The sequence below is a fragment of the Brienomyrus brachyistius genome, unplaced genomic scaffold (genome assembly GCF_023856365.1).
Source record: "Brienomyrus brachyistius isolate T26 unplaced genomic scaffold, BBRACH_0.4 scaffold207, whole genome shotgun sequence".
Classification (NCBI taxonomy): Eukaryota; Metazoa; Chordata; class Actinopteri; order Osteoglossiformes; family Mormyridae; genus Brienomyrus; species Brienomyrus brachyistius.
Window position 1 is genome coordinate 145,677 of NW_026042482.1, and position 18,274 is coordinate 163,950.

Consider the following 18,274-nt stretch of genomic DNA (forward strand, 5'->3'; position numbering starts at 1 on the left):
ATCTGATTGGCTCAGATAGGCGACGGACAATCTGATTGGCTCAGATAGGCGACGGACAATCTGATTGGCTCAGATAGGCGACGGACAATCTGATTGGCTCAGATAGGCGACGGACAATCTGATTGGCTCAGATAGGCGACGGACAATCTGATTGGCTCAGATAGGCGACGGACAATCTGATTGGCTCAGATAGGCGACGGACAATCTGATTGGCTCAGATAGGCGACGGACAATCTGATTGGCTCAGATAGGCGACGGACAATCTGATTGGCTCAGATAGGCGACGGACAATCTGATTGGCTCAGATAGGCGACGGACAATCTGATTGGCTCAGATAGGCGACGGACAATCTGATTGGCTCAGATAGGCGACGGACAATCTGATTGGCTCAGATAGGCGACGGACAATCTGATTGGCTCAGATAGGCGACGGACAATCTGATTGGCTCAGATAGGCGACGGACAATCTGATTGGCTCAGATAGGCGACGGACAATCTGATTGGCTCAGATAGGCGACGGACAATCTGATTGGCTCAGATAGGCGACGGACAATCTGATTGGCTCAGATAGGCGACGGACAATCTGATTGGCTCAGATAGGCGACGGACAATCTGATTGGCTCAGATAGGCGACGGACAATCTGATTGGCTCAGATAGGCGACGGACAATCTGATTGGCTCAGATAGGCGACGGACAATCTGATTGGCTCAGATAGGCGACGGACAATCTGATTGGCTCAGATAGGCGACGGACAATCTGATTGGCTCAGATAGGCGACGGACAATCTGATTGGCTCAGATAGGCGACGGACAATCTGATTGGCTCAGATAGGCGACGGACAATCTGATTGGCTCAGATAGGCGACGGACAATCTGATTGGCTCAGATAGGCGACGGACAATCTGATTGGCTCAGATAGGCGACGGACAATCTGATTGGCTCAGATAGGCGACGGACAATCTGATTGGCTCAGATAGGCGACGGACAATCTGATTGGCTCAGATAGGCGACGGACAATCTGATTGGCTCAGATAGGCGACGGACAATCTGATTGGCTCAGATAGGCGACGGACAATCTGATTGGCTCAGATAGGCGACGGACAATCTGATTGGCTCAGATAGGCGACGGACAATCTGATTGGCTCAGATAGGCGACGGACAATCTGATTGGCTCAGATAGGCGACGGACAATCTGATTGGCTCAGATAGGCGACGGACAATCTGATTGGCTCAGATAGGCGACGGACAATCTGATTGGCTCAGATAGGCGACGGACAATCTGATTGGCTCAGATAGGCGACGGACAATCTGATTGGCTCAGATAGGCGACGGACAATCTGATTGGCTCAGATAGGCGACGGACAATCTGATTGGCTCAGATAGGCGACGGACAATCTGATTGGTTCAGATAGGCGACGGACAATCTGATTGGTTCAGATAGGCGACGGACAATCTGATTGGTTCAGATAGGCGACGGACAATCTGATTGGTCTATCTGAGCCAATCAGATTGTCCGTCGCCTATCTGAGCCAATCAGATTGTCCGTCGCCTATCTGAGCCAATCAGATTGTCCGTCGCCTATCTGAGCCAATCAGATTGTCCGTCGCCTATCTGAGCCAATCAGATTGTCCGTCGCCTATCTGAGCCAATCAGATTGTCCGTCGCCTATCTGAGCCAATCAGATTGTCCGTCGCCTATCTGAGCCAATCAGATTGTCCGTCGCCTATCTGAGCCAGATTGTCCGTCGCCTATCTGAGCCAATCAGATTGTCCGTCGCCTATCTGAGCCAATCAGATTGTCCGTCGCCTATCTGAGCCAATCAGATTGTCCGTCGCCTATCTGAGCCAATCAGATTGTCCGTCGCCTATCTGAGCCAATCAGATTGTCCGTCGCCTATCTGAGCCAATCAGATTGTCCGTCGCCTATCTGAGCCAATCAGATTGTCCGTCGCCTATCTGAGCCAATCAGATTGTCCGTCGCCTATCTGAGCCAATCAGATTGTCCGTCGCCTATCTGAGCCAATCAGATTGTCCGTCGCCTATCTGAGCCAATCAGATTGTCCGTCGCCTATCTGAGCCAATCAGATTGTCCGTCGCCTATCTGAGCCAATCAGATTGTCCGTCGCCTATCTGAGCCAATCAGATTGTCCGTCGCCTATCTGAGCCAATCAGATTGTCCGTCGCCTATCTGAGCCAATCAGATTGTCCGTCGCCTATCTGAGCCAATCAGATTGTCCGTCGCCTATCTGAGCCAATCAGATTGTCCGTCGCCTATCTGAGCCAATCAGATTGTCCGTCGCCTATCTGAGCCAATCAGATTGTCCGTCGCCTAGCTGAGCCAATCAGATTGTCCGTCGCCTAGCTGAGCCAATCAGATTGTCCGTCGCCTAGCTGAGCCAATCAGATTGTCCGTCGCCTAGCTGAGCCAATCAGATTGTCCGTCGCCTAGCTGAGCCAATCAGATTGTCCGTCGCCTAGCTGAGCCAATCAGATTGTCCGTCGCCTAGCTGAGCCAATCAGATTGTCCGTCGCCTAGCTGAGCCAATCAGATTGTCCGTCGCCTAGCTGAGCCAATCAGATTGTCCGTCGCCTAGCTGAGCCAATCAGATTGTCCGTCGCCTAGCTGAGCCAATCAGATTGTCCGTCGCCTAGCTGAGCCAATCAGATTGTCCGTCGCCTAGCTGAGCCAATCAGATTGTCCGTCGCCTAGCTGAGCCAATCAGATTGTCCGTCGCCTAGCTGAGCCAATCAGATTGTCCGTCGCCTAGCTGAGCCAATCAGATTGTCCGTCGCCTAGCTGAGCCAATCAGATTGTCCGTCGCCTAGCTGAGCCAATCAGATTGTCCGTCGCCTAGCTGAGCCAATCAGATTGTCCGTCGCCTAGCTGAGCCAATCAGATTGTCCGTCGCCTAGCTGAGCCAATCAGATTGTCCGTCGCCTAGCTGAGCCAATCAGATTGTCCGTCGCCTAGCTGAGCCAATCAGATTGTCCGTCGCCTAGCTGAGCCAATCAGATTGTCCGTCGCCTAGCTGAGCCAATCAGATTGTCCGTCGCCTAGCTGAGCCAATCAGATTGTCCGTCGCCTAGCTGAGCCAATCAGATTGTCCGTCGCCTAGCTGAGCCAATCAGATTGTCCGTCGCCTAGCTGAGCCAATCAGATTGTCCGTCGCCTAGCTGAGCCAATCAGATTGTCCGTCGCCTAGCTGAGCCAATCAGATTGTCCGTCGCCTAGCTGAGCCAATCAGATTGTCCGTCGCCTAGCTGAGCCAATCAGATTGTCCGTCGCCTAGCTGAGCCAATCAGATTGTCCGTCGCCTAGCTGAGCCAATCAGATTGTCCGTCGCCTAGCTGAGCCAATCAGATTGTCCGTCGCCTAGCTGAGCCAATCAGATTGTCCGTCGCCTAGCTGAGCCAATCAGATTGTCCGTCGCCTAGCTGAGCCAATCAGATTGTCCGTCGCCTAGCTGAGCCAATCAGATTGTCCGTCGCCTATCTGAGCCAATCAGATTGTCCGTCGCCTATCTGAGCCAATCAGATTGTCCGTCGCCTATCTGAGCCAATCAGATTGTCCGTCGCCTATCTGAGCCAATCAGATTGTCCGTCGCCTATCTGAGCCAATCAGATTGTCCGTCGCCTATCTGAGCCAATCAGATTGTCCGTCGCCTATCTGAGCCAATCAGATTGTCCGTCGCCTATCTGAGCCAATCAGATTGTCCGTCGCCTATCTGAGCCAATCAGATTGTCCGTCGCCTATCTGAGCCAATCAGATTGTCCGTCGCCTATCTGAGCCAATCAGATTGTCCGTCGCCTATCTGAGCCAATCAGATTGTCCGTCGCCTATCTGAGCCAATCAGATTGTCCGTCGCCTATCTGAGCCAATCAGATTGTCCGTCGCCTATCTGAGCCAATCAGATTGTCCGTCGCCTATCTGAGCCAATCAGATTGTCCGTCGCCTATCTGAGCCAATCAGATTGTCCGTCGCCTATCTGAGCCAATCAGATTGTCCGTCGCCTATCTGAGCCAATCAGATTGTCCGTCGCCTATCTGAGCCAATCAGATTGTCCGTCGCCTATCTGAGCCAATCAGATTGTCCGTCGCCTATCTGAGCCAATCAGATTGTCCGTCGCCTATCTGAGCCAATCAGATTGTCCGTCGCCTATCTGAGCCAATCAGATTGTCCGTCGCCTATCTGAGCCAATCAGATTGTCCGTCGCCTATCTGAGCCAATCAGATTGTCCGTCGCCTATCTGAGCCAATCAGATTGTCCGTCGCCTATCTGAGCCAATCAGATTGTCCGTCGCCTATCTGAGCCAATCAGATTGTCCGTCGCCTATCTGAGCCAATCAGATTGTCCGTCGCCTATCTGAGCCAATCAGATTGTCCGTCGCCTATCTGAGCCAATCAGATTGTCCGTCGCCTATCTGAGCCAATCAGATTGTCCGTCGCCTATCTGAGCCAATCAGATTGTCCGTCGCCTATCTGAGCCAATCAGATTGTCCGTCGCCTATCTGAGCCAATCAGATTGTCCGTCGCCTATCTGAGCCAATCAGATTGTCCGTCGCCTATCTGAGCCAATCAGATTGTCCGTCGCCTATCTGAGCCAATCAGATTGTCCGTCGCCTATCTGAGCCAATCAGATTGTCCGTCGCCTATCTGAGCCAATCAGATTGTCCGTCGCCTATCTGAGCCAATCAGATTGTCCGTCGCCTATCTGAGCCAATCAGATTGTCCGTCGCCTATCTGAGCCAATCAGATTGTCCCGTCGCCTATCTGAGCCAATCAGATTGTCCGTCGCCTATCTGAGCCAATCAGATTGTCCGTCGCCTATCTGAGCCAATCAGATTGTCCGTCGCCTATCTGAGCCAATCAGATTGTCCGTCGCCTATCTGAGCCAATCAGATTGTCCGTCGCCTATCTGAGCCAATCAGATTGTCCGTCGCCTATCTGAGCCAATCAGATTGTCCGTCGCCTATCTGAGCCAATCAGATTGTCCGTCGCCTATCTGAGCCAATCAGATTGTCCGTCGCCTATCTGAGCCAATCAGATTGTCCGTCGCCTATCTGAGCCAATCAGATTGTCCGTCGCCTATCTGAGCCAATCAGATTGTCCGTCGCCTATCTGAGCCAATCAGATTGTCCGTCGCCTATCTGAGCCAATCAGATTGTCCGTCGCCTATCTGAACCAATCAGATTGTCCGTCGCCTATCTGAACCAATCAGATTGTCCGTCGCCTATCTGAACCAATCAGATTGTTTTTTCTTACACAAAAAATTATTCCGTTTTCAAAACACTTTTGTGCAAGAAATGCTCCCATGAGCCTGTGTTTAGTGCCTACAGAGGTCTTCTTTTTGCCACTGGTACAGGAGAGTACGGGTCCCACCTTGCCACAGCCAGGCACCTCCACGCCATCGACGGGCCGCGGAATCTCGATGGAGCGCACGTTGCCGTACTTGCAACACTCCTCCCGGATGTCCTCCAGGATCTCCTCGTAGTCCTCGTCGTCCACCAGCTCCTCGGGCATGACCATGTTGAGGAGGCACAGCACCTCCGTGGGCATGCCGGAGCTCTGCAGCCGCTGCAGCCCTGGAACCTGCAGCGTCACCGGCGTCTCGATGATGGCCGTCTGTCCCGGGGGGCGACAAGAGTGTCAGATACCCCCTGATCGTCCAATCGTCTCGAGTAACAGCGAGAAATTTACATGGACCCAAATAAACCCAAGAAATAGGGGCATTAAGCTTCCTGGGAGGCACCCAGGAACCAAGTTGGGTTTAGGACATCAGAAAGGCGGCAGCCGAGGGCAAATACTCACAGCGTTGGCATTCTTAGCCCCCACGCTTGCCCGCTGGACGATGAGCTTCTTGTCTCCGAGCTGCATGCCATTGAGTCCAGCCACGGCCTGCGGGATGCATCCCACACAAGCGTCAGCAATTCCATCCGGAAGCCCCGAGTCACCCCAGACCTTCCAGCTGCTGCCCCCACCTCACGCACCTGGTCAGTGGCACTGATGTCCACGTATTCACAGAAAGCATAACCCTTAGACAGTGACGTGGCACTGTCCTTCACAAGGTTGAAGGCCTTAAGAGGTCCGAACGACGTCAAGAGTTCCTTCACCTGGGCAAGAGGAGGAGACGCGGGGGGGCGATTAGCCCGACAGTCCAGGCACGGCGCCTCGCTAGAAATGCTAATCTTAACTGTGGGAGAAGCAGCATGTTAAACTTTGCAAAACGACATGAGGAAACAGTGAAGACGTCAGGAAAATGGCTTTATGACAAGTGGCTCGACATTACGGTGCAACACTAGAGCTCAAAGCCCCCTGTGCCCTTTCTGCATGACTTACTTACTGGGAGCGTACAAAAGTAACTATTTTGATTCTTGTCAATGAATGATAACACAGATTCCCCCCCCCCCCATCCTACAGCATATACAACACAACTGAATTCCTAATCAAGTTCTCTGATAATTCCAACTACGAATTTTGAAATATGGACCGAGTTGCATCTGATTTTAAGGGCCACAATAATTAAGCTAGATGGTATATAAAAAAAAAAACTAAATAAAAACAGCTAATTATATGTTAAGTGTTCCATGTATACAATGTGGAGGGGGGGGGGGGCGACTCGGCAGAACACAAACCCAGCCGAATCACTGACTTCCTGTTCTTAAAACCAAGAACCACATTGGTGCAGTTAATTAGAGGGACAAAGCCTACAGGAGATAAACTCACAGGTAAAGCTAAGAGCCGCCACAGGGTCCTGCTAAAGGGGCCACGGCTTGAAGCCAAACAGGACGAAATAGCTCTGCTAACATCATTCCTCACTTATTCTACAGGAATCTACTGTAAAGCCGCATTAACCACTGACTTCAGAAAGGAGTCACCTGGGACACTGGCAGCCACAAGAGGGCGCTACCTCCTACCTTCTCTTAGGGGCAAAAAAAAAAAAAAATCAAATTTATACCCTGTGATCAGCATAATAAGTCTCTCCCCAGCCTTCAACCCCCAAAAAAGGACCCCATATGCTTAAGAGCACTCCAGGACAGAGCCCCCCCACAGGGGCAGGCCGTCGACAGGGAGGATATCCGTGCGAGGGACGGAATGTCTTACTTGCCTTGTGTTACATGTTGGCATGGCAGCAGTAGGTCAGTACTACTGAACAAATTATGAGCGAAGACTTAACGATCTTACAGGCCCCTAGCTGGGGACAAAGTGGGGAACAAAAATGAAAGAGCTGTAAGTATCAAAGCGGTAGCAGGGACTGCAAAAAAAATGTAAACACCAGGATACAAGCAGCGGTTTCCATTTCACCTGTCTATGGCACATTTACTGGCTTTGACGTGAAATACATTAACAGTTCTGCTGGATTCAAACTCTCTCCCCCCAGTGCTGCTTTGGTACAGCCTTCCTCTTGACTTGGATTACATGTGACTCACACTGGATAAGAAAGATTACGATGACAATCCGAAAAGGAGGAAAAAAATCAAAGAAAAACAAACTGACTGCACTTCTCACTTACCTTTCACTGAAACCGCGATCACTATCTTGTGGGCTGAGTCTTGCCATTTTTAACAGTTTAGGCTAAAGTGAGTGGGACACCGGAGCTCAAAATGTTACAATGCAGGGGTGGACGCAAAACGTTTTGCGATTAACTTTTGCAAAATAAATAGGTAAACTATTAAATGCCTGTATGGATTATGTCTATAATGGGCCGATTTCAGTGGGGTGGCGATATAGGAAGAAAAAAAAAAAATCATAAAAGATGCTAATGAGAAGTAGAAAATGTCTAAAATGTGACCCTTTCAACACTTTCAGAGTAAGACGACCTCATCTGTGCATGTTGTTATGGTAATATTATCCATCACTGACGTCATAACAGAATAGGGCATGGGGCACGATGTGAAAACTCCAGTGAAGCTGATAATCGTTCACCGGGAAAAAGGTCCGAAGTATTTTCTGCCTTTCGAGCGACACAGCAATGTAGGGAACGATTCTTCCGCAGCTCCCCATCGCTGTTAACGGGATGTGAAGTCATCGTTCTCAGTGTGCGGACATGGACGTGAGACATGGCACGTCTGCGAATACTGAAGCGTTTGGGGACTTGGTCGATCTCCCCCACATTTCAAGCACAGTCTATGGTAGTGTTTCCCAGCCCAGTCCTCGGGGGTACCCCCCCGGTCAGTCCACGTTTTTGCTTCCTCTCAGCACACCTGTACCAGGTATTCGGTGTTCCTGATTGGCTGGGAGCTAGGAGGGAGCGAAAATGTGGACAGTCGGCGGTTCCCCGAGGACTGGGATTGGGCAAACACAGGTGTACGGCAATGTGGAGGTATTCGTCAGTTAGGTGACGCGCAGATGACTCGATTTTAAATTTTCATGCAGCAAAACGACGCGGCTGATTCATCCGACTAACACTCAGCAATTAACCCGATATACAAATATTCCAGGGTACCCAGCAACAGGCAGCACAGGGACTGGCTACGTGACTGGTTTGGCAAGCCGCCAGCTGTAAGGCACGTTTCCCAAAGCCTTTGTTGCTAATAAGGTTATTTGCTAACAACATTAGATAACAACTGAATGGTTCCAACTATGCAAGTCGATAACATGAGGTTTTGGGAAACGTACCTTTTACATTAGCGGGGTCTCAATATCTTCATAATTTACAGCTGGATAAACAATGAGCGTAATGTAACTGTCAACTCATTACCTACATGTCTAATAAATGTTTAATAAATCCCATGAATATCTTTAAAAAAAAAAAAAAAAAAACCTCAAATGTGCGGCTATTTTCAGCAGCTAGCTTTAAACATGATGCTGACATTTGACCCCCCAGTATCTTGTAATGAATTTTAAGCGGTGAGGTAACTTTGACAGGCTTTCTTTTCCTACTAATCAGTTACACAGAGACGAGTGTTTATTTTATGTATGTATGTGCGTGCGCGTGCGTGCGTGCGTGCGTGTGTGTGCATGCCTGCTTGAGTTCCACGTGCAGCAGTGGGACAGAAACACAGGAGGGTTGTGGGTCGGCTCCCCGGCGACAGAGACTGAGGGCGGGGTACCTGATCGTCACTGAGATAGTTGGGCAGGCCTCCGACAAAGAGCTTGTGTGGCGAGTCTGGAACCACGGTGGAGACGACCCCTGCAGACAGAGCGGCACGGCGCCCAAAGCCGGCCGATCACAGCAAACCGTCAACATGCCGGATAATGACCACGAGCAAACGGCGCGAGTGAAATAAGCCAACTTCAAATCAGTATGACGTCGTTATCTCCTATATAATATCAGATAAATGTAACTCCAGCAAAAAAATACCTAAATACTGGGGCAGTTTGACGACTGTTTTTTGTCTCTCCCATCTTGCTCTCCATGGGAGATGCTGACACATGCAGCACCAGTCAAAAGTATGGACACACCTGCTCTTAATGCATTTGTCTCTATTTTAGCTGTTATTCACCTTATAGTAAAAGGCCTTTGGGCATGGAAGTTATGCATATGAAGTACTGCAAAGACAAAATTTTTGTCTCTTCAAAATAGGAGCCATTGGCTTCGATGACAGCATTGCGGACTCAACCAGCTAACATATGTACCCACCTGGACCGTTTCTCCAACAGTCCTCGAGTTTCCACAAGTTCTGCGCGCAAGCTGGCTACCTTACTCTTACTCTCATCCAACTGATCCCAAACCAGCTCTATAGAGTTTAGGTTGGGGGGCTGTGGGGACCATCTCTTTCCTAGTTCACAAGGTAATAAGCTACTTGCATAACCTTCAAGGTGGGCTTTGGGTCATTATCTTGCTGAAAAACAAGTCATTTTCAGTAGGTGTGTCCAGAATTTTTAACTAGAATAGGAGCCAGCAACCCTAGAACAATTTGGGGGTTAGGGTCCTTGCTCAAGGGCCCAGTGGTGAAATCACTCTGCCAACCCTGCCAACCAGCAACCTTCTTTTCATGGGCAAACATCACAGAGCCACACAACACCCCTATGTTAACAGTAAGAAGTGAGTGACTGAGCTGTGTGTGTGTGTGTGTGGCTCAGCTGGTTAGGATGCCAGCGTTATCATCAGAAGATCACTGGTTCACATCACTGGTGATCACACCACTGGGCCGGCGAGTTTGCTCTAGGGACAGGCTGACCCTGATTTCTCAAAAAAAAAAAAAAAAAAAAACATTCTTCACTTTGGATAAAACTGTCTGCTAAATATTTACAACATTAAGTAAATAAAAGTGAAAGTCTCCCTCTTTATATGACAAGACATCCGCAGCTTGCGAAGGACAGTCAGTCCGTAACGAGTACAAAAAACTGGCCTTGCCGATCGGCTCTTCAAAGGTAAATAAAGATTAAGGTTATGACGGCGACAAGCAAAACGGACCTGGTACGTGGAAGGCGGGCTGCTCTGAGATGCCAGGCAGGGGGCGATAGTCGTGGGGCCGCCTGATTTTTAACGACTGACCCTGGAAAATGATGCCGTCGAAGGCCATTGCCTGCGTGGTCTCATCCACGGACCGAAACTAGGGCAGAACGAAGAACGTCGTTAATCAGGGAAGGCTGCGGTCTCCGCCTGGACACAGCAGCCATTAGGCAGGAAAGACTCTTACTTCAAGGAAGGCAAAGTTCTTGTCCTGGTTTATCTGAACAGCGAGGACGGGATTGGTGGGACCTTGACATAAGCCAGCCAATCGCATCTGGGTATTGAAGAAATCCGCCATGGCCTCCTAAAAAGACAGGCAGACACACTGAATGAAGACAGGCAGACGTCTGAAGACATCAAAACAGGCAAACGAGAAAAAAAATGACTGACAAGTCTAGTACATTTATCTATTTATTTTGCGGACACTTTCATCCAAAGCAACATACATTTCATTGAAGAAGCAGGACCAGACAGTTCCTAGAGCAAATAGTGCTTAAGGGCTGCGCTCGGGGGCCCAATGGTGAAATCACTCTGCTGCCCAAGGGATTTGAACCAACAACCTTCTTGTGACCGGCTCAGTGTCCTAACTCACTGAGCTACACATGACACCAGTATGCATGACAGAAGGCAACGCGGGACTTTGCCTGGACTCACCTCCGTCAGGCCGAAGGGGATGTTGCCGACATAAAGCCGCCTGGCCTGCCGGGTCATCTGGCTGCCGACCATCGGCACCTGGGTGGGCGTCACTGCCACGCTGCTGGTGGTGGATGTTGCCAGTAAAGCTATCGTGGGGATCTGCCCTGCAGCTGTGGGGAGGAGAAAGGGCTTCAAGACCCCAACCAGGGACGGCCAGAACATCCGGATCGTCGCCTTCATTTGCTTCTAACCCCTAGGTTTAAGCTCTCTTCACACTGTCTGAAATCATCCCAAGTGTTATTCCCTCTTTGACCAGCAGGGGGGAGGAGGGCACTCCAGAATAAATGCTTTCATTGCAACCAATATACCATAACCTTGCAATACTGAACTAGCACACATGGAAGCGTCGCATCCAAACCTTGCATTGCCTTGTACTGCATGGGGGTGATGTGCTCGAATCCCGGAGGGGGAACATCCCAGTACTTGTATGTCCTTTTCTTACGGCTTCTCCGAGGAGAGTAGCTGCCCAAACACAAAACAGAAGGTTGTTTTCCCCAAACAATACAGTGTAAACACTCAGAATCTGGCAAAAACAAACAGATGGCAGAATGTTTACATTTAACTTTGGATCGCAGGCAGTTTAAGGTCATGAGGGTGTGACCATGCGCCACTTTTTAGGCTGGCTTTGAGGTCCCATCGCTATGGCGGGGGCTACTTATAAACGCCAGTTAAAATTTAATATGGGTACAGTCCCCCTTCCCACCACGAAGAAACCAATTGGTTGATTGTGAAAGAAACTTGTTAAGAGGCCTCAAACCATGCTAGATATCAGCTTCAGTGCCTGTAACCGGGACCGTGAGGGGGGGTACCTGTGCTTCTTGTGCTCGCGTGAGCTGCTCCGTCGGTCACGACCCTTGCGGTCGCGGCTGCTGCTGCGCTTCTCGTGACTCCGCCCCCTGGAGTCCTTGCTCCAGCGGCGGTGCTTCTCGCCACGGCTCAGAGACCGGCTGCGGCTACGCTTCTTGTGTCGCTCCTTCTCCCGCTCTGGGGGACGACACCGTGGTACCAGTGAGATGGTGGGCGGAGCGACATGACTGCCCCCCTACCATCCATTTCGATAAATCCAAGATGTGTAACTCAGAGGGATTATGAATGTGTGTCCGGATGGTTGTGGGTTTGAAGCCCATGAGTCACAGAGTAATCATATTACCAACTTCCCTGGGGTGCTGGATGCTGACTGACCCAGCGCTATGCCTTAAAAGTCACTTACGGAGACCAAGATGTGGTACGGGGTCTAACTCCCCAGTTTCCTCACCAGAATGAAGCACCTCCATTCAATTCACATATTCAATCACACCCTCCTGAAACAAACACACCCATCTCTCAATGGCTAATAATTTCAAGGGCACAAGGACATCCCCTTGAATGTCAGTCTGTTGTGAAACAATAAAAACATAACCAGACTAATTAATGATATAGGAGCACAGTGGTGAGTACAGTTGCCTCACGCCTCCGAGTCTGGAGGCCTGAATTTTGCCTCTGCTCTCTGTATGGGGAATTTGCCTGGAATAGGCTCCAGGGGAGCCTGACTAAGATAACTGGTTGGACGATGGATGGGTAATTAATATCGTTTCAATCTGACAGACAGCACTTTATTAAACTAGCAATAAAATATCACCTTTCTATCCCAGCAGGTCCTTCATATAGAAGCTTAAATAAATCCCTGAAGGTGCAGTTTTCAGTGAAGCATTTAAACGCAGGTGCTGCTCGAGGAATCAGCTTCATGCATCAGTTATAACAGCGTTACGGTAATGCACCGCTGCAAAAGTACAGACACGGAGCGGCCAATGCATCTTACGTAAATCGGTAATAACCAATTACCGCAATCGCAGGCATAGTCAGAGCGCAGATATGAATGACTGGAACTGCTAGTTTATCAAACACGGCGGCACTTAGTGCTCGTCTAGCCGAATCAGGTCGTTTCGAATGACATTTTAGTGATTTAGTGATAAGGAGCTGATATGACAAGATTGCCATTTGATAGGTACATAAATCAATCCTACTTTCGACTCCGTTGTAACGCATGTTGTATATTTCAGTTGCGTTAGTATGGCTTAAGTTTATTCAGTTTACTGGATTCTCTGCACTTTAATGAAGTTATATGTGTATTGTTATATAACTGTACATCATTGTTAGTTACTGCTATCCGCTGTAAAGGTAGATACAGGTGCAAGACTTTGCAATAACGACCTAAAAGCAGTTGTTATGATTCCAGGGAACGCGGCTGATTTTTAGAGTCTATACATCATGAAGAAACGGCGATCGTGTGAGAAAGACTTATTCTGTACGGATGACAGGGCCAGCATTTCGGACCCAAGGGAAAGGCTATTGTGCATCGGAAAGAGACAAAATCATATCATTATATAGAAAACTCGTCGTAGTATTTAAAAACCAAGTAACTAACACTGTTATTAAGTGCGGACTTTAAATCAAGTGGTCGCGGTCGTTTTTATTTGCATAAAACTTTAAACGTGATCTTGAAAATATAACGCTTGCAACAAACATCCATGCATAGTGTGTTACTGCGAATGAAAATACGCGGGTCGCAATTTATGATCCAAGTGTATAATGGTAAATAATTAAATAAATAAAACCGCAGGCTTTCACATCGAGTGCACCCCAATAACGTTTCATTGAAATGTCCATGTTATGTACGCCGGGCACTGATGGATGCAGGCCTAGCGATCTCTATAACAATGCCAAGCAAAGAATGTCACTGATTTACCAAAGCGGTCAGTTTTCGGGGATCCTGCGGCAGCTGGGAGAAGAAGAATCGGGCAGGTTTCAGAATCGGCGAGCGCTCGGATAAAAGGCACCGATTTCCCAGCCGCGCTTTTCTTTTCGGAACCAGCAGAAGTGCCCTCCGCACCATCCTCGGCGCTAGGACACGCCGGCCACTTTATTACCCTAAAACAGGGAGCATACACCGATCTTCAAAGCCAAACTTACCTTGCCGATTTTCGCTTAACTGCTTCTCAAACTCATCGAAATCGGACATTTTTCAGTCCGTACTAAAGACGTATTGCAAAATAAGCAGAGGTCCAACAGTAGGCCTTTGAATGGGCTACAGGCTGCATTGGGTTCTGCTGCTTTTTCTTCCGAGTCGCCTGCCCCTCCTCCCCCGAAGTCATCGGCTCTTCCTCGGTTGTATCACACACAGGTTCGGAAACATTCAATGCGCATTACCGTCCCCTCCTGCACTGGAGGGTTAAGGACAACGTGATTATATCGAACCAAAATTGAAATGTGCAAGTTGACTTTCCTAGTTATACGTCTTCATTTTTATTCTGGGTTTAACAACCATGAGTTTATGACGTATTTTACATGATTAGTTGGCGACTGGACCTTATTGTTTATATCTCTTATTAAGGATCCATCCATCCATACATCAATTATCAAAACCACACACTTACAATCCGAGTCTAGTTTCATATGCTGCGCTGCTGAGCGACCCGCAGAATATTATGCATGAGTACAAGTCACAAGCCCCGTTTCCACTAACACGGGGCCGGTTCTAGCTTGGTGCCTTTTGAGACCGAGGCAAAAAGATGCAGACTCTCCCCGTCGGGGAATCGAACCCCGGTCTCCCGCGTGACAGGCGGGGATACTCACCACTATACTAACGAGGAGATGTACGCGCACTACTTTTACATCTTCAAGATAAACAGCGGATGACTACTAACATTTGCGAGTAATCAATGACTGAGCTTCATGTCATGACCATGGTGCTCAAGAGAAGAAAAAATACATAATGTACGTCCACTGATACCAGAACAACCATATAGCTTTATACTAAGACGATGATTAAACGGAAAATTCCTTTACAAAACACTGCCACAAAATCATAGTTTCGCAATATTACATCGTGCAACGGGACACAGTGTAAGTACGTGAAGTCGGTAATTAAATCAAGAAAAAAAAGTGAGAGGAAAAGAATACTTTTCTATTATCATATTTTTCTAACTGGCCAAACTGAGTCATATTTTGATTATACACACTAACAGAAAAACAGTGCAAATCTCCGGTAGTCCGTTTCACTTGCGCTCCGCTATGGGGCAGTAACAAGCAGAGCTTAAGTGTGGAAGGAAAAAAAAAACACAGGACAGCATCAATCCCAACTTCACAAACGCCGGAGATCGAGATGCTGTAAGCATGACAATTAACATCTTTATCCAAGGGAACAGCTGCAAGACACAGATGCCGCGCCTAACAAAGGTAGGATCGATTCCGAAGTTCAGGCATTTACAGACGCGGACTCTTCTGGAGTTGATTTTTTTCGGGAGATACGCATCAACTTCAAAAGTATGAACCGCATTATATCTATATCTGTTATGACGTTGTAGCTATTGATACTGATGCATCACAAAAATAATTTAAATGTTTTTTCATTCTGACATATGTTCGTTCGGACGAGGATTTTATTATATGAGATAAGTTTTAAATGAAAACTTTTTTTAATCTATATGATTAATTCTCGAATCTAAGCCAGACTTCACATAAATCATTCATTCATAAATATAATGGAACATACAACATCCAGGTATCCATGAAATTTATGATCAGGCTATACGTTTGTGATAACAACAAAACAACACAACATGTATATTTACAATATATGGGCCTATTGTTTAATATTGCCTCCAAATTATAGCCAGACAATAACGCAATAGGCCGACATCAAACTATTTTCATGTAAAACAAAAGTGCTGGCAGTTTGCTTGTGCTTACAGACCCCGCCTTGAGCCCATCCAGAAAGATCCCAAAAATAACCGACAAGCAAAGGTTGTAACAATCTGAGCATGTTTAGTTTAATGTAATCAGGAGCCGAATTAATAACGCGAATAAATGATCAAACCGAAAGTCTGTAGTCGGGAATATCCGATAACGTCTTTGACGTGCAGTTAAGATAGTCAGAGGAAAAACCTTGTAGTTTACTTATATATATGCCTAAATATATGAGTGTGTCTCTCCGGTGATTTAATGATGAATATAACGATTACATATCAAATCACACATTAAGCAATTATTATATTACTAGGTTGAACGTTTTCACTATGTCTGTCGTCACCTTGATTTCACGATTTTGACTATTCTTCTTATCCCAGATTGAACAAGTCATTGTGGCGATGCAAGATCCCGACATGGGGATAAAGATGAAGAATCAAAGACTGTTAATCACAGTGATTCCACATGCGATGACAGGTGCACGATACATATTTTACTTTTTAAAAATAATTTTTCGTGCCGCCCGGGTTGTCTTACACCCGGCCGTGCAGTGTCCCGGGGGCCGGGTCCTAATGGTCATTTAAGCCCTTCACAGGAAAGCCCATACATCGGCGGTCTTCGGGAATCCTGTGCATTAAGACTGTCATCGATCTCCTTGCGCTCATATTTATTTATGTAATTTATTTATCGAGTTCAGCGTTTTTGATTTATGACGGCTTAATGCATTTCTCGACTCTAACTAGATGCCTTCCTCGCTATGCCTTCCCAGGAAATGATATCGTGGAGTGGCTAATTCAGAAGTACTCCATCATGGAAGAAGGTAGGGCCGAGAAGTATGTAGGGAAGCGTTACCTGGTGCTCTTATGTGAGGTTAATCGATTGTTTTTTTCCCTTCGTGACGACGATGGCGCCCCTGCTGGCGAAAGACGTCATCAGGTTTTTTTTTTTTTGTAATAAAATAACAGAAATAAACGAGTCTTTTGAATAATAAATACAAATGAAGTAATAGAATTTGTCATCCATACAACAGATTAGCCTAGCTGCATTTATGTGTAAGCATATGCAATTCACGTGTCTGACAGAAGCATGTTCTGTTCCATTGATATTGCTGAGCCTGTGAATTAATAAATGTCAGAATTGAGCTTGTCCATAACATAGACACCCCATTCGCCTGAAGCTTTTGGGATTTTCTTCCCCTGGCGTCAATTTATCTGCTGAATTATTTATCTTTCTGCTGAGAGGCTATTAGTACAAATAATCTGTAGGCCAGTCCCGAGTCGCGCCGCTACGCATGCTGAGCTGTACGGTTTGATAGTCCCGATGCAAACTTCGCTGATAGCCAGAGGCAGTCAGTCATGCCTGGAGAAATATCGCTATCCGTCTCCCTCATTATGCACTTCTGCAAGACGCTGTTGTCCTGAATTCCCGGGCGATGCAGATGAGGTTTTAAATAGCAAGGGAGCAGATTTCCCTGATTTACAGCCCAGATTGGAAAAGAAGTCGGAATGGAAAGGAGGGGACTTTTAGGCAGTAGATGGCAGATGCATTAACAGACTTGAATGGGCAAAAAACCTGTTGCCCCGGTAAGCAGTTACCCCTCCCTGTAAACACTAGGCTTCCCCCTAGCAGCGCTGTTGCTGCGCCGGTCTGAAACCCCCGGGAGCGCCTGACTGCCAATGGCCGCGGAGGCAGCCGGAAAGTGGAAAGTCCCAATTACTCGTAATTAATTATAGTTCCGATGAGGAATGCACCATCCCCGCGGCTTATTCTGTGCACCATGTCAACGTTTTTTCCAGTTACTTGCTATACCGTAAAATAAAATATAATATGCCTACTCAGTTTCTAGTTATCGTGTGTTCTACTGTATTCCACTGACAAAAATTTAGAGAATTACTATGCCTAAATCTGGGCTACGAGTAGTGGATTTGTTTGAGCTTTGAGTAGTTTACGTGGAAATGAGTGACCACTTTGTGTGTTTTCAGAGGCACTTCATGTGGGGAATCTGATCGTGAAGCACGGCTACATTTACCCCCTAAAGGACCCCAGGACGCTCGTCCTGCGGCCCGACGAGACGCCGTATCGCTTCCAGGTAACCTAAAACCACGGTTTCTTCAGATGGAGGGCAGCGCGAGAGGGTGGTGGCCATGTGGGGGGGCACGCATATCGAAACTATTCGTTGGAGAGACTGCGGAATTACCGTGTAGGACAGTATTTCTCAATCTGGTCCGGGCTCCAGAGCTGAGAGGGTGCAAAAACGTAGACTGTCTGGTAGGGAGCTGGGAGGGAGCAAAAACGTGGATCATCTGTGTGTCGCCGAGGACCGGATTGGGAAACACTGATGTATGAGAACCAATGCCAGTTAAAGTAGCAAAATGCCTTCCACCCGCCTTGTCCCTGACATGTTAAATCACAAAGCACCTTTGTCACGCTGCTTCTGAATAGTTTCAAATGACAGCATC

The 18,274-nt window shown here is 47.8% G+C and overlaps 1 protein-coding gene and 1 non-coding gene across 2 annotated transcripts; both read right to left on the reverse strand.

Annotated features, from left to right (window-relative positions):
- Window positions 1-5,383: 5,383 nt before the first annotated feature.
- On the reverse strand, window positions 5,384-14,149 carry LOC125728218 (splicing factor U2AF 65 kDa subunit-like; the record flags this gene model as incomplete). The annotated part of the gene is made up of 11 exons (XM_049005254.1): window positions 14,040-14,149; window positions 12,446-12,450; window positions 11,900-12,072; window positions 11,449-11,522; window positions 11,049-11,200; window positions 10,582-10,698; window positions 10,356-10,494; window positions 9,049-9,128; window positions 5,986-6,108; window positions 5,807-5,893; window positions 5,384-5,620 (listed from the first exon to the last, which is right to left on the reverse strand). Coding segments are annotated over exons 1-11 (1,236 nt in total), but the record flags the coding sequence as incomplete, so codon positions are not given.
- A 498-nt stretch (window positions 14,150-14,647) lies between these two features.
- On the reverse strand, window positions 14,648-14,719 carry trnad-guc (transfer RNA aspartic acid (anticodon GUC)). Its single transcript has one exon. It is a non-coding gene; the product is annotated as a tRNA-Asp (tRNA).
- Window positions 14,720-18,274: the final 3,555 nt, after the last annotated feature.